At 31.0% G+C, this 16028-nt stretch overlaps 8 protein-coding genes across 8 annotated transcripts; 2 read left to right on the forward strand and 6 right to left on the reverse strand.

Moving 5' to 3' along the window:
• Positions 1–46: 46 nt before the first annotated feature.
• DFA_05727 (uncharacterized protein) lies at positions 47–2247 on the forward strand (the record flags this gene model as incomplete). The annotated part of the gene is made up of 4 exons (XM_004361387.1): positions 47–312; positions 423–1404; positions 1473–1701; positions 1778–2247. The coding sequence occupies 4 exons, from the start codon at positions 47–49 to the stop codon at positions 2245–2247; spliced, it is 1947 nt and encodes a 648-aa protein (XP_004361444.1).
• An 85-nt stretch (positions 2248–2332) lies between these two features.
• Positions 2333–3933, reverse strand: DFA_05728 (UBX domain-containing protein; the record flags this gene model as incomplete). The annotated part of the gene is made up of 3 exons (XM_004361388.1): positions 2333–2938; positions 3010–3602; positions 3663–3933. 3 exons carry the CDS (start codon positions 3931–3933, stop codon positions 2333–2335), a joined length of 1470 nt encoding a protein of 489 aa, XP_004361445.1.
• Positions 3934–4231: 298 nt separating this feature from the next.
• On the reverse strand, positions 4232–5209 carry DFA_05729 (uncharacterized protein; the record flags this gene model as incomplete). The annotated part of the gene is made up of 3 exons (XM_004361389.1): positions 4232–4564; positions 4637–4747; positions 4826–5209. 3 exons carry the CDS (start codon positions 5207–5209, stop codon positions 4232–4234), a joined length of 828 nt encoding a protein of 275 aa, XP_004361446.1.
• Positions 5210–5575: 366 nt separating this feature from the next.
• Positions 5576–7104, reverse strand: DFA_05730 (uncharacterized protein; the record flags this gene model as incomplete). Its single annotated transcript, XM_004361390.1, has 4 exons — positions 5576–6355; positions 6449–6697; positions 6783–6847; positions 6942–7104. 4 exons carry the CDS (start codon positions 7102–7104, stop codon positions 5576–5578), a joined length of 1257 nt encoding a protein of 418 aa, XP_004361447.1.
• Positions 7105–7471: 367 nt separating this feature from the next.
• On the reverse strand, positions 7472–8498 carry DFA_05731 (uncharacterized protein; the record flags this gene model as incomplete). Its single annotated transcript, XM_004361391.1, has 3 exons — positions 7472–7598; positions 7799–8303; positions 8417–8498. 3 exons carry the CDS (start codon positions 8496–8498, stop codon positions 7472–7474), a joined length of 714 nt encoding a protein of 237 aa, XP_004361448.1.
• Positions 8499–9217: 719 nt separating this feature from the next.
• Positions 9218–11880, reverse strand: DFA_05732 (uncharacterized protein; the record flags this gene model as incomplete). Its single annotated transcript, XM_004361392.1, has 6 exons — positions 9218–9551; positions 9624–9741; positions 9815–10528; positions 10594–11109; positions 11188–11282; positions 11402–11880. 6 exons carry the CDS (start codon positions 11878–11880, stop codon positions 9218–9220), a joined length of 2256 nt encoding a protein of 751 aa, XP_004361449.1.
• A 440-nt stretch (positions 11881–12320) lies between these two features.
• On the forward strand, positions 12321–13588 carry DFA_05733 (uncharacterized protein; the record flags this gene model as incomplete). The annotated part of the gene is made up of 2 exons (XM_004361393.1): positions 12321–12581; positions 12719–13588. The coding sequence occupies 2 exons, from the start codon at positions 12321–12323 to the stop codon at positions 13586–13588; spliced, it is 1131 nt and encodes a 376-aa protein (XP_004361450.1).
• A 234-nt stretch (positions 13589–13822) lies between these two features.
• DFA_05734 (proteasome component region PCI domain-containing protein) lies at positions 13823–15993 on the reverse strand (the record flags this gene model as incomplete). Its single annotated transcript, XM_004361394.1, has 6 exons — positions 13823–13973; positions 14064–14552; positions 14642–14857; positions 14972–15074; positions 15245–15511; positions 15942–15993. 6 exons carry the CDS (start codon positions 15991–15993, stop codon positions 13823–13825), a joined length of 1278 nt encoding a protein of 425 aa, XP_004361451.1.
• Positions 15994–16028: the final 35 nt, after the last annotated feature.

Genomic DNA, 16028 nt, shown 5'->3' on the forward strand with positions numbered 1-16028 from the left:
ATCTTTTATTTGTATTATTTATTTGTTTTTATATATATTTATACATATGATGGTAGAATCATCACAAGATTTAGACAAGACAACAGGAGATATATCAGTTGATAATACTGATGTTGATAGTTTGGCATGGGCACGATTGATGTCTTTGAACCCAGAGTTTCCTCACATTTCACTTGAAGATGATGAATGTTCATTTGGTAGAGGTTCTCAACACAAAGTAGTCATTCAAGATAAAAAGATATCTCTTAATCATTGTAAAATATATAGAAAACAAGTTGATGGTGATTTTAAAATATTTTTAGAAGATTATAGGTATGTAACAAAAGAAGTAGAAAGAGTAGATCTATATATATTGTTGTTTGTTTGTTTGTTATTAACTCTTTCTTCTTCTTTTTGATTTCTTTTTCTTTTCTTCTATTTAGTTCAAATGGTACATTTGTAAATAGTAAAAGAGTAGGAAAAGGAAATACAATTACATTGGTTCATGGTAATGAAATATCATTGACTTCGATAGTAGATTTGAACAATCAAAGTAGAATTGTTTATGTTTTACATGATTTGGAAAAGTTGAGACGTGATGCAGAGGAGGAAAGAGCTCGACTTGAAAGAGAAGAAGAGGAAAGAAGAAAGGTGGAAGATCAAGAGGAAGGTCATACTCAAATCATTGATGATATTTCAATGAGTGACTTGCCAGTTACTCCAATCAAATCAAATAGTAATATTAATACAGTGACTACACCAGTTACTCCTCTTGTAAAAGATTCAACTACTTTGGTAACAAGTGGTAGTAATCTAATGTCAATCAAGAAATCAAGCAGTAAAGGATCTTTTAAGCAACAACAACAATTAAATACTTCAACTTCTTCTGCAACAGACAATTCTGTTGATAAAACTCCAGTATCTACACCAACCAAAAGACAATCAAGTGGAAATATCGTCTCTTCCCCTTCTACTAGTACTACAAGTACATCAACTACTACAACTACTGCTGCTCCAGATTCAAAAAGAAAAAGAGATGATGAAATGGATGATACATCTACATCTACATCAACATCAACAACTAGTACAACAAATACTTCAGTAGTAATTGATCAAGTTAAAAAGGCACAAAAAATAGATCATGATACAATGGAAGATAATTTAATGTGTGGAATTTGTCAAGAAATCATTCATAAATGTATTACTCTTATTCCATGCATGCATAATTTCTGTGCCTGTTGTTATGGTGATTGGAGAGCAAACTCTTCAGATTGTCCACAATGTAGAACTCCTGTCAAATCTGGTCAAAAGAATCATGCCATTAATAATCTTATCGAATCTTATCTTCAAAAGAATACAGAAAAAAGACGTGATCCAGAAGAACTTAAAGATATGGATCAAAGATCTAAAATTACTGATGAAATGGTAAGAAAAGAAAAAGAAAATTCATCTAAAAGTTTACTTTACTTACTTTTTATTTATTATTTTTTTAGTTAACAAAAGGTGTATTAAACAAATCAAATGGAAAATATTATAATGATGATGAAGATGAAGATGATGAATATGATGAAGAGGAGGATGAAGAGGAAGATGATAAGTGTGTAAATTGTACAACTCCTGCAAGTGATGGATTTAAATGCCCTCCAAATGCAATGCATAGAACTTGTTCAGCTTGTTATGAATTATTCCCAAGTAGAACTCCAAATATTTATCCTGATCAATGTAAATCAAATATTAAAATATTTATTTATATATTTATATATAACTAATTTTTTCTTCTTTTTCTATTTTTGTTTAGGTGAATTTTGTATGAGACATTTTTGTCAAAAATGTTATAATAATGGACATCTTAGAAGATTGGCAGATATTAATGCAGGTGGAGTTGTACCTAGAAATACATTCTCTGGCAATCAATTTGAAATCAAGATTCTTACCGATTATTTACAAGAAAAAAACAAAATGGTTCAACAATTATACACAGAGGTTATCACTCAAATCGATCAAGGAATCATTAAAAATGCAGACATTCAACCATTAGCACCAGGAAGACCAGAGATCAAAGGAGAACGTATCACTTGTGATCATTGTGCCAAGAATATTTTTGCTCAAGCTCTCTTTGCCTATCGTAAAAACCTTCCTAAGGATCAACTACCAGCATACGCTCATGCCAGAGATAAATGTTACTATGGAAAAAATTGTAGAACTCAATTTAACAAATTTGATCACGCTAAAAAGTTTGATCATATTTGTGATCAAACTAAATTCTAAACAATTAAAAAGAAAAAAGAATTAAATGTTAACATATATTACTAAAACCAAATTTTAGATAGAAAAAAAGAGATTTATTTTTGATTTATTTAAATTGTGTTGAATTACCATTATAATAACTATTTTTGCCATCATCTTGAGCTTTATCTTCTTCATCATGATTTAATTGATGTATAGATGATTTTTTACCTCTTTTCTTTAGACTAGATTTTTCTTCATCTTCCTTTTCCTTTTTACTCTTTTTAGTTGATGATGATCCACCAGTAGAAGTGGTTGAAGTGCTACCCAAAGAATGAACATTACCAGTATTTCTTGTAGTTGATGATGATGAAGAAGAGGAAGATTTGTTTTCACCAGTTACTTCACCTGGAGCTGGATACCAAAATGGGCTAAATACTTTTGATGCATAACTCTTGATTGATGAAAAGTATCCACCTTCTTTTTCTTCTTCTTCTGTGGTTGCCTTTCCAGTACTAGCAGTATAACTGGGCGTAGAAGAGGAGGATGGAGCAGCAGTTTCAGATACTGGTGCGGGTTTTGGTTTTACATTACTATCCAACGAAACAAGAATAATGGTTGCAGACGGTATTAAATCCAATTGTCTAAGTGTAGAGTCCATATCTGAATCAAAAAATATACGTTTTGGGAATGGTACCATAATATAATATGCATGTTTTCCATCATTTCTATGCTAAAGGAAATAAATGGTAAATATAAAAAGAAACGAAATTTCGATATTTGATTATCTTTTTGTTTTCGTACCTTGTCAATGAATCTTTTAAGATCACTTAATTTATCATTTGGTGAAAATGTTTCTTTTAATGCAAATCCATTTGTTAATTTACAATTAATAATTGTAGATGTAATTGGTGCTGGTGGTGATGTTGGAAGCTTATTTGTAGTAGGAGTTGGCTTTGGTGAGGTAGTTTTTGGAACTACTTTAACTGGTTCTGTTGGTTTTTTCACAACTGGAGTAGTAGAAGTAGTACTAGTTTTTGGAACTGTTTTAATTGGTTCTGTTGGTTTTTTTACATTTGTATTTGTTGTTGGTGTTGTTGTAGTTGGTTTGGATATATTATTATTATTATTATTATTATTATTATTAGTAGTTGGCGAAGTTGTTCTATTATTATTATTAATTTGATTATTATTATTATTTTGATTATTTGATTGAGATGCACTAAATGCTTGTAGATAAATTGCCATTAATTGTTGTTGTTGTTTTTTAATATTATTATTAATTGCTTCCAACATTAGATTCTTATCAATGACTTGTTCCAATGTACCTTCAAGCTTTTGATGAAGAACACCATTTAACCCAATAAACAATAATGTAGGTACTTTATCAACGGCATCTAGAAATAACTATACATTAGAGAATAATTTATGCTACTGTTTGTCTATTCTATACGTACAAAATTGTTGTAAAAGGTTTGATTCTTCTTGAGCAATATCAAGTTTTAAAACAACAGAAGTAAGTTCAAGTGATTTAAATAAATCTTGGTCAGTAGACAAGAGATTTAAAACATCTTTTGAAGCATCGTCATCTGAATGAACCACTACAATAAACAATAAACTCTTTTGTTTAGCATAGTTTACTGCATCATTTGCTGTACCTTTAAAAAAGATTGACTTTTCCTCTTCTACTTCTTTTGTTGTTGTTGTTGTTTTATCTTCTTCACTCATCTTTTCTCTTTCTGTTTTATCTCTATAATATATTATTAATATTTGTTTAAAATCACTCTATGCCACCTCACCTTTTATTTCATTTGAATTTAATTAAAGTTTGACTTGAAGTTCAATTTTGTTAAAAATTATTCGGTTATTGTTTTATATTTATTTAATTATTTTATTTATTTTTAAAAATACAATGGAGATACATAATGGGAATTTGGATTGGTATTCTTTTCTTTTTTGATTTGGAAAAATGATCTGGTTGGTTTATCTTCTTTTCTTCTTTGTTTCTTTCTTTGTTCTATTTTATTTATTCGCCTAATAAAACTTTAATCTTATCCAATTCATCACGTAATTTGGAATCTGAAGGTTCCAAACGAATAGCTTGAACAATACATCTTTTAGCCGATTCAAATTGTCTATTGAGAGAGTAAGCTTGTGACATTCTAAAATAGAATTTGGCACTGCTGCCACCAAGTTCTAGTATTTTTTCGCAATTGGTCAATGCTCTCTTTCCATCCATCAATTTTATGTTACATGTTGCCAAATTTAAATATAATACAATCAATGCGTCTCTTTGAATCTTTGTTTGATCTTCATTTAATATTAATGTATAATTTGGATCTCCTAATATCCATATTCCCTAAAAAAAAAACAAATAAATATTAATATTATTAATATTTCATTCCCTCATCAAATCCATTATTATTCTTACTTTAATATAATATTTCATTGCCAATTTAAATTTCTGTTGATTAAAATAATTATTACCTCTATCTTTTTCTTTTAATGATTTTGAAATTAATCCTTGGAATGAATTATAATCCTAAATAATATTAATAAAAAGAATGGTGATTAGTTATCGAGGTACTTTATCATTTCTTGTTTTAGGTTTCATTCATACATGTAAAGTATCAAGTTTAAAAGAAATTAATTGAATTTTATAAATGACAGAAGTATTGGGAGGTATAAAGGGAGGTAGACCATGTTTACCAAAAGCATAACGTTGAGTTGATACAATCTCTGCCTCTTCACCTACACGCATTGATTTGACAGCCAATTCAACAGCATCAATTGATGCATGTGTTCCCAATTGAAAGGTGAATGGGGTACCTTTGAGTTGAACGTTTGAATCGAATAAATGTCCATTTGAAAGATATGCTTCATATAGAATGCTTACTATAGCATTCGATGGTACTTGATCACCACTTCCATCTTTAAGTACTCTTTTAATCAAACATCCATCATTATCTAAATGTATTCCTAACTTTTTTTGTGGTGATGTCATAACTATCTAAATATTTATATATATATCTCTTATCTCTTCTCTTATCTATCCTCTCTCTCTATATATTATATTATATTCTTCTTTTTATTGAATGATCTCTCGTTTCTCTCTAACACGTGTGTTCTAATTTAACTTCAAAGAATCTTTTCTTTTGCTCAAGATCACACATGGCAGCTCTGACAAACAAAAAATAATGATAATTATTAAAATCAAATGTTTTTTTGTAGAGTCCACATTCCACATCTTGTAAATCTATTTTTAAATCAATCAATAATAATAATAAATCTATGTTTTGATGATATATATAATATCTTCTTGTTTTGAAAATTACAATTAATTTATTACATTCTAATATAGTTTTTAGTATTAATTTGAAGTATATTGGAGTAAGTATTGAGTAACTTCTTGGTATACATCGAGGTAGGCATTTTCACCCCAAACGAAATCGAGATGAGAGTAACCTTGGATATACTTGTTGTAGAGGAGTGTTGGGAGTTGTGGAATGAGCCATTGGACATCGACTGGATCGGCGAGATAATCGTTGGAACCGTAAAAGATGATGACTGGAGCATTAAAGGCAGAGATGTTGTATTGTGGTGGTGTGGCTTGACCATAGTGTGCCAAGTTACCCTTGGTACCATAATCAAACTTTTGGTAGCCAGTCTTGACGGCTTGGCTCCAATGGAGAACGTTTTGGACCGAGGTACCTCCTGGTTCGTGGCTCATGTATACTGGGAGACGGGTGCTGTTGATGTTGGCGGTATCCCAACCCATGATGAGAGCCAATGAGTTTTGACAGATCGATGGGTCAAAGGTACAGATGATTTGGAGGAACTTTTGCATACCCGGTGTTTGGATGAGGAATGATTTGTCACCCAACAAAACAAACAAATCGGCAACATCATACTTGGCCAACAAGTTGAGGAAGGTGCTCTTGCAATGAGTGACACGTACCACTGGAGCCAAAGCAACAAACAAGTCAATCTTGGAGGCAAGAGTTTCATTGGCAAATCCAATGAATCCCATTGTAGTACCTTGGGAATGTCCAACATATGATATCTTACTGTTACCAGTAACTCTCAATACATAGTTCATTGCTGTTGGTAAATCATATTCTGCCATTTCATCAAATGAAAATTGCCAGTACTAAAGAAAGAAAAAGAAAAAGAAAAATAGATAGATTAGAAAACTTGAGAAAGAGATATATAGATATATATATAATATTATCTTTATATTTACTTCAACTTGATCACTAGTATAATAAATATTTGTGTTACTAAGGTAGGTACCACGAACATTGTTAATCCAAACATCAAAACCAGCGTCGGCCAAAATAAAGCCTAAACTTTGGTAGACGTTTTCTTGATTGACCCAACTGACACCAATATCCTCTACACCATGTTGAAGAAGTACTGCTGGCTTTCCATTGGAACGGTTTGGATTTGGATTTGGTTGATATCGTCCTGCTGGAATTCTTTGAATTGAAAGCTTAATCAAATAAATAAATAAATAAATAGTTAGTTACCAAGTTCTATTGTATTAAATATTATATTATATAATGGGGTTAACATACGATGTATCCATCTGGAGTTACAGCAACATGTTGTTCAACAGGGTAACCTCTTGCTTCAATCAATTCTGAAATAGAAAATGGAATGAAATCAAATGAATATTAGATATCAATATGATGATTGCTTGTTTTTTTTTAGTTGATTGATTCTATGATACGTACGAGTAATGTTTCTATTTAAATCGGGATTTGAGCCTCCAAGTTGTGAAAGTATTAAATCATATAGTCTTGGATCGATAGCCTTGACTGATTCTATGATTGATGTTGATGATACAATCGATACAATTACAACAAATAATAGTAAAAGTGATTGTACAAACTTCATTTTTTTTTTTATTAAATCTAAGTAAAGAAAATACTACTTATTTCTATCTCTCTACTCTCTCTCTTTATATATCTTATCTTTTAAACGTGAAATTACAATGATTAAAAAAAAAACAGTTAGGGGGACAAAGAGGGTGCGAAAAAGTTAACTGATTTTTGTTGATTGAATTGTTGTTTGATCTCAGTCGTTCTGTATTTATACTGTAAAAGAGTAGAAAGTGAATAGTTATTGTATATTTTCGATGCTGACTTTCATTTCGGTATTGCTACTCAATCATTACATGTACTCAGTCAGACTTGTATTTACGCCTTTATTTCTTGATTCAACCATGCTAAAACAAAATATCTAGTCAACATTCAACGAAACCCTATGGTGTCATGCCCGTGAAAACAGAGTCGTTGGACAAATAAGATATTCTTACAAATTTTCGACGGTCGATGATGAAAGATCTTTCAAGTTTGGCAATAAACAGTAACTGAGCGTGAAACCAAGAACTTTGTAAGAAATAAGCAACAGAGTAATCGATCGTAGCTGATAACTTTAAAGAAAGATATTTTTCATTCTACAAACGATGGAATTTATTTATTAATAGAATAGAGTGCAGAACAAAGAATAGATAACACTCGCTCGATGATCAAATGATGATGTAACAAATTATTTATTGGTTTATTGAGGAAGTGATCCCTCTACAAACATATTGCTGTTGTCATCGTAAAAGACAGTTTTCGAGGTATCAGATGTATAGGTAAGGGTGAGAGCTTGGCTAGAGATATCAGAGATGACAGAACCATTGTCAAACTCGGCAAAGGTAAAGACGGACAAGGTGACCAATGGAGTGAATTCAGCGGTTTGGTTGGTCAATACGGTGGCGGCGTTGATTTCACCTTCTACTACGGCTCCGTTGACAGTGGCAAGTTGGGTGAGACCAAAAGTTAAGGGATCACCATAATTGTTGACAGTTCCATAGTCTGTGATAGAGACACCGTTGGGAGTATCGAAATAACCAGCTGCATTGAATGGGTATTGATGACCTTTACTGGCATACTTGACTGAACTTAATCTAGATATTTTGGCACCGTTCTGGATATTGGTACTACTAGCATAAATTCCATAATTTTCTTGCCATTGAACTTCGTTGGTTTCAAATGGTTTAAAGGTAACCCAAAGAACATTTCCAACAGTACCAGAAACAGATTTAACTATAAAGATTTTTTAAAAAAAAAATTAAGATTGACATTTTTTTGATTAGGATTATTTATTCTTTGTATAGATTTGATTGGATTGATTTTTAGGTTGAAAGACTACTACTTACCTATACAAACTTTTTCTTGAGCATTTGCTAATGCTGCCAAACCAGCTTGTGAGAATTGAAAGTCTAAAGTATAAGTTGTCATTATTTTAATTTGTGTGTATGTGATATGTTTATCTATTAGATATAATATGTGTTTGTGAATGTAGATGATTGATGGTTATGAATTTTTTTAAATCCCTTTAATGAATTCATTGGAAGAAGTTGAGTTGATGATATTTTCATTATTAAATAATTATATTTCTCAATCAACGATTCATTCGCTAAACGGATACACATACTGTACCAACCACCCATCATGGGGCAAAGTGAACACGTGTGTTGATTGAGGAGCCAATCGAACCGACTCATCGAAAAACCATTTTGTCAAGCAAATCGAATCGGTGATCACCCAACACTGATCCCATTTTGGTTTTTAGCCAGCGTCACATGCCGATCATGTACACGATACCATCATCCATCGTTGTGTAATATTTGCCAACACAGGTGGCCTCACTCACACACTGTACACAATCAGGCAAAATCAATACGACGACTAGAGTGACGATTGATAGGTAGATAGTCATTTTCGATCGTCGTTTACCAAAAAGATGATGATGGTTTAATATCAAGGAAGAAGTAGAAGTTCTTCCAATCTTATTGGTTAAACAAAATGATATTTTTTTTATTTTGATTTCTGTTGATTCATTAAATATATTATTTACATTTACATTTTTGATTGTGTGATTGATATCATTTTTTTTTTTGATAGGTACAGTTTGGTTTTGTCTTTTTTCTTTTTTTTTTTTAATGTTTTATAAATTATTAAAATAATTCTAAAACTTTAATATTTCCTTGACTATTTGCAGCCAATAAAATGTTGGAATCTTTTTTCCAACAAACAGAACTAACAAATTGAGTTCCATCTTCGTCGGTTTCTTCACCACTGCCAGAATTGGCACCAAATCTGTGAGTGACGATTGGTTTTGACAATGCTTTGTAATATGTATATACACCATTATTTTCACTTCCACAACAAATATAATCTCCATTGACCGCCAAACCAACAAAATTCTTTTCATTTGAATGTCCACTATAAGTTCTAACACATGATTCACTTGCATTTACATTCCAAAGTTTTAATGTACTATCAGTTGATCTAAATTAAAAACAAAAAATAATTTAATTAATAAATGAATAAAGTATATCTTCCAAACTTTTCTATATTTACGCTGAAATAATTTCATCCTTGTTCATAAATTTAACATAACTAACAGCTTTTCTATGACCTTTAAATACTGAAACTGCTGTAGTTGGTTGTCTAAGGTCATAATAATGAATATGATGATCTAAAAATTAAATGAATAGTATTAATATTATTTCTTTCTTTTTGTTTTTTGTTTTAATTTTAATTTTTTTTACCAGCAGAACCAAAAGCAATTAAATGAGAAAAAGAAGGATTAAATTTAACACAACAAATATTAGCTTTACTTTCAATAGTTGTTAAAGCCTTTTTTTGAGTGGTTGACCATAATTTTACTTTAGTGTCATCGGATCCTGATGCAAATTGAGTTGGATCAGTTCTAGAAAAATCGACACTCCAAACTCTTTTTTCGTGTTCTTCCATCATTGCCATTTCTTGACCAGTGTTTACATCCCACAATGTAATGATACCTTCATAGTCTGATGAAGCAATTTGATTTTTAAAATAAGTGTTCCAACTGAGACAACTGATTTTCGAACGACAAACCATTTCCTTGACCGGTGCATGAACATCTACATCTTTCATTGTCACTTGAGAAAATTCAAAAACCTTGATCTTTTTAGTGACACCAGCCGTTGCAAAGAATTCATCGTCCTTGTCAAATTCAATTGAACTAACTATTGAACTTGTATTGAATAAATCTCCATACTTTAATGTTGATATTACTTTGAATTCATTGTATCTTGTAAATCTTGAAAGGTTCTTTGAAAATGTTAATAACCCTCTACTATTATTCATTTTTCTATTCATTTGATCTTCCATTAATAATAAATCATTTGATAATGATGATGAAGATGAAGTAGATGATGAAGATGATGTATTATTATTATTGTTGCCATTGGATTTTGAATTATTATTATTATTTTCAATTTCTAAATATAAATGGAAAAGAGATATTAATATTTAATTGAATAGTTTAAACTCATTTCAATCTTACCATTATAAGTTGAAAAATAACAATTTTGTAAATCCTCCAAATGAGTATCAATTTTTCTTTTCTTATTTTCAAGTTTTTGATTTTCTTTACTACTATCCTTTGTTTGTACATTGTTAACTGCCGTCGTAGTTGAAGATGAAGATGAAGATGAAGAGGAAGAAGTAGTGGTCGTAGTAGTAGAAGAAGAAGGATTTGAGTCTGACGTCAATTGTTGTTGATTTGAAGTTTCATTTTCTATTCTTGAAATGTCTTGTTCCAACAATACGATTTGTTTCTTTAATTGTTTATATGCCTCCATCTTTTGTCCCTTTGTTTTTGTTAAAAAATCCAATAATATTTCATACTCTACTTGTTGGTCTTGCAACTCTAACAATTTTTTCTTTTCCATCAATGTTGCCATAATATTGTTAATGTCAGTGATCGATATATTTTCATGTGTAATCGTATTTTGAAGTTGTTTAATTGGTGGAGTCGTTGCAAGATGACTATGTGAAAACTTTTCAACCATTGTATTTACTTAAAGTAAGTAAAAAAGAATAAAAGTAAGTAAGAAGATGTACATTATGATGATTGATGAATTGTCAAAACACATACAAGCAAAGTTTGGAAAGATTTGATCTCTTGTTAAATAATGTAAACATATTGGACAAGATGTTTTATCTGTAATTTGTGTAAGAATACATTGATAACTTTTGGAAATGAAAAAAAGAGAAGAAGAAATGAAAATACATTAATAAATATTCATATTTAATCATCATGTGACATGTCACATGTGAGATAAATGTTTGATTCAATCAATAAGACATACCAAAAAGAATGACCACATCTTGTAATAAATGGTTCTTTAATGATTTGGAGACATATAGGACATGACAGTGTATCATCAATATCCTTTGGAGTGGCAGCTGCACCATTTGAATTTTTGGAATGTTTGTTTGGTTGAACTATTGCTCCATTACTACTGCCTTGTGAAGATGATGACGACGACGATGTATTATTGTTATTATATGAAGATATAGTCAATGGTCTCTTGTTGTTTGAATTCTTTACTCCATTTGCTGTAGTACTATTACTATTGTTATTGTTATTGTTATTATCGCTTGTTACAGTTGTCGGTTCAGATGTTGATGAATCTCCACTGCTACTGCTGCTATTGGTTGGAGACTCTGAAATGGTAATAGGTGAAGTACTAGTTGTTGTATTGTTGTTATTGTTGCTGTTAGCTGTTGTACTAGAGGAGGAAGAGGAGGAAGTGGAGGGTGTTGTACTACTAGTAGTGGTCTCCATAACCGAAATGATAAAAGAAAGAAAGATTAATCTCTTAATCTAATCTAATCCAATCTAATCTAATCTAATCTAAGAGGTGTGTGATAATACTGTAATAATATAATAGTATAATAATAAGTATCTTCTTCTTTTGGTTTTGTATATTATTCGTGAATTAATGCAAACACATTTCAAACAACCAAGCAAAGAAGAAGAAGAAGTTGTTTTATCTGTTTGACAAAATTTCAAAAATAAATTAAAATTAATATTTTGAACTTGAATGATGTTAACTTGGAATCTGGGTTGTCGTCTGTTCACACATACGCTTAAATATCTATAATTTAAATATCTATCAATCTATATATATATATCAGATCGGGTAATTATTTAATGAAATGATTGATATTAATTAATACTACAATGTAAACAAAACTAACTTTAAATGACTATTTATTAGATAGATGACTGACAATATAGATACTATTAAAAAATGTTGTGGGTGCACTCCTCCTTCAGGTGATCAACAACAACAAACTCAATCGATTGATCTTTCTGTACACTCTCACCATGGTATATTGTTTAAATGGATTGAACAATTCAAATTCTCTTATGGAGTCATTGATCTAAGAGATACTATACAATACCAATCCAAACATATCAAACATACTACTTCTATACCTTTTAATGAACTACCTATTAGAATATTTGAATTACCTCCAAGAGTATGTTAGATATAATCAACCCCCCCTTCTTTCTATTAAAGTCACTTCTAATCATCTTCTTCTTCTTCTTTCTTTTTCTCTCTCTAAAAAAGGGACATGGTATAGGATTTATTTATTCAAAATCTATTAAAGTTAAGGGACAAGAAGAAGAATATATTGTAACAAAAGAATCATTACAACAAGTAATGAATGATTTAGCATTTAGATCTGGATATATTATACACTTTGTCATTAATTTAGAGGATGATAGTCATTTATGGCAAAAATTAACAAAACTAGATTTAGTACAAAGTGGCAGTCAATCTAGACTATTATGGCAAGCTTGTAGCTTTTTAACAGATTCAATTCAAGAAGTTGAAGATTCCTTAAGAAAAGAAAAAGAAAAATCAAGTATGACTACTACTAAAGAGTCTATTGAGACTATTATTACAGCATTGGATTTGGGATGTGGATCTGGTAGAGATTGTTTATATTTGGCTCAACGTGGTGGATGGACGGCAGTTGGAGTAGATAATAGTGATACTTTGCTCTCTAAAATGACAGAGGCTGCTAATCGATATAATCTCAGCGATAGAATTCAATCATACAACATTGACTTGGAACCTGTACAATCAGATGAACCATACCATGATACAGACTATAGTAACCGACAACTCAAATCAACAACTAAAGAAGATTTGGAAAAACTCCAACATCTTGAAGCCACCCTTTTAAATCTATCACCCGGTCAAGAGGGATATGAATTGGTCAATGTAGCAAGATATTTGTATCGACCTCTACTACCAATCATAGCATCGATAGTCAAACCTGGTGGATTTGTTTTATACCATACTTTTATGGTCCCATCGAATGGTAAACCTAAACGTCCTCGATTCCTACTAAACTATAATGAATTAAAAGAAAGATTCCTATCATCGAAATTTGAAATTATTAAATATCAAGAAACTAAATTATTAGAAGATGGTAGACCCGTACAATTCCTTTTAGCAAGAAAACCTATCAATTAGTAGTAGAGTATTATTACTGCTACTATCTCAATAAATAATAATTAATAATTATTTATTTTTTTCCCTATCCCTATTCTTTTTTGTTTAAATATTTTTTTTGTTTTATTTATTTTTTTTTTTGTTAACAGTACACCAAATTAGTTTAAAGAGTCAAATATGATCAACCAAAACTAGAGTCGGATTGATTGATCAAATAATGTGTCTCGCTCAACTGTATGACTTGGGGTATAGTTTTTATCTTGATTGCCAGTAGAATGGCTTGATCTGAGTATTCTTGGCATTATCGATAACTTGAAGTAAGTTCTTTACACTGCTTCTCCAGGCACCAACACGTAATCCTAATTGAGCCCATTGAGCCTTATTGAAAACTCTTTGAGTTGAAGTACTATAATAATAAATAATAAATAATAAAATGACTAATTAGTTTTCGTTCCTATATTCTTATTTTTCTCTTTTGTTTTCTCTTTTGACATACTTGACATGAACAACACGATTTAATTGATCCAATTTAGCATCGATTAATTCACCAGCAATAGCATTAATAACCCAAGTTTCAACGTCATTTTCATCGATTTGAAGACTCTTTGAGATGGTAGCGTATGGAACCTTGCTGTCTTCAGAGGTGAGGGTGGCAAGGGATAAGAGACGGATCTTTTGGAGACTGTCCTCTGACTTTAGGCCAATGGCAGCCAAAAAGCTTGGGTTACGTTGTTGGAAGGCCATAAAGGTGTCCAATTGCTCGGTGGCAAAGATCTTCATCAACTCGTATGTTAACTTGTGTTGTTGGTTGCTTGAAGTCTCCAAGAAACGAATGGCTTCCAAATCTAATAAATAATCGGATTGATATAATTCTTGGAGTGAGATTGACTCTATACAGGCACGAACCGACTCTTCTTGAGCTTCCTCGGCATCATTTTTGGTAAAAGTTTGTAAATATTTAACTAAATAACTATGTGATGTCATACTAAATAATATATATATATAAATAAGGAATTAAATATTAATATCTATATACATGTCCATATTCTTTGTTTGTTGTATATATATGTTTACCTATTCTTTTCCTTGAAAATGGTTGATAATAATTTATAAATCTTTCTCTTTTGTTCAGTGGTGGCAGACCAATCTTCCATCAAAGTTTCGAGGTTTGATAATTGTGATTTAATGAATTCAATGTTACCAGATTCGCTAGCAAGCTTGAGTAATGAATAGAATACTTCAAAACGTTGTGGTGACTTTGGTGGGAATGAATTGAACAAGTTAACCAACCTAAATAATAGACAAACAATGGTTATATTAATATCTACAATAATGATCACAATATTATGATATGTTGATTCATATCATATCATATCATTCGTTTCGATTCGATTCGATTCATACAATTTAATCTTTAATTGACTCTTTTCGTTTGCATTTGAAGTAAGAACATCTCTGATCTTTTGTGCAATGATATTGACGGCTTCCGTCTCTAATCTGTGAACAACTGTTAAAACGATATTAAAGAATGATTCGATATCTGTGCGATTTTGTAAAGAAAGGAATTGATTGATTGATTGATTGATTGATTGATTGATTAGTATTTGATGATGATCTCCGACTTGAGTCGACTTGATGATATGATATTGATATTGATATTGATATATATTATTGTACCTTTATCAGTTTCCTTGAACAATAAATCGGATTCAGAGGTGATGAGCTTTGAAAGGAATTCAGCAGCACGTTGTTCACCCAACATTCTTTGGTATTCAGCTGGATTAAAGTCGATTGATTTCTTCTTCTTGATGGAAGCTACTTGGTTGATGAGATCCATGTAGAGCTCTTCTGGGCTTGATAAATCGATATAAGTAGCCATTCTAACTCTAACTGTGTACTGTCTGATGTTGCTGATGTCTGAATGAACAATCTTCAAAGCAGTCCCTATAATAATATAATTAGAGAGAGAGAGCCGTGAGCACAGGCAGAGCTCAGCAAGGATGATGATCAAAACGCTCGATTGTCAAAAAAAAAATTAAAAAAATTCAAAAAAGACAAGAGGAGGAAGGAGAGAAGAATCGTGTTATAACAACGACCAAGCTATACTTTAGTTATTTAACACAATTATCTTTTATTTCCATTTGAAATAAATAAGATAGTTGATGAACGACATGCATAGAGTATATGAGATGATATTTATTGAACTGAATCAAAAAGACATGTGTTTGTTGAAAAGACGAGACAGACAGACCACTGGTTAGCACGAAAACCTGTTTGCGCCCCTTTTTGAACTTTTTTTTTTGTGAGTTTGAGGTCACCAACCTATTGCAACAAGAATCCTCAAAAAGGATGCTTGAGAAAAAGAGATTGATACATACGAATAACATTCCATTTAATTCTTCTTCAATACATACATCACAATTCATTGTATTACAACTTTATATATCTATAAACGAGCAAT

Source organism: Cavenderia fasciculata (genome assembly GCF_000203815.1).
Source record: "Cavenderia fasciculata unplaced genomic scaffold Scf_Dfasci-G-o-80e12.f1-5, whole genome shotgun sequence".
Taxonomy (NCBI): domain Eukaryota; phylum Evosea; class Eumycetozoa; order Acytosteliales; family Cavenderiaceae; genus Cavenderia; species Cavenderia fasciculata.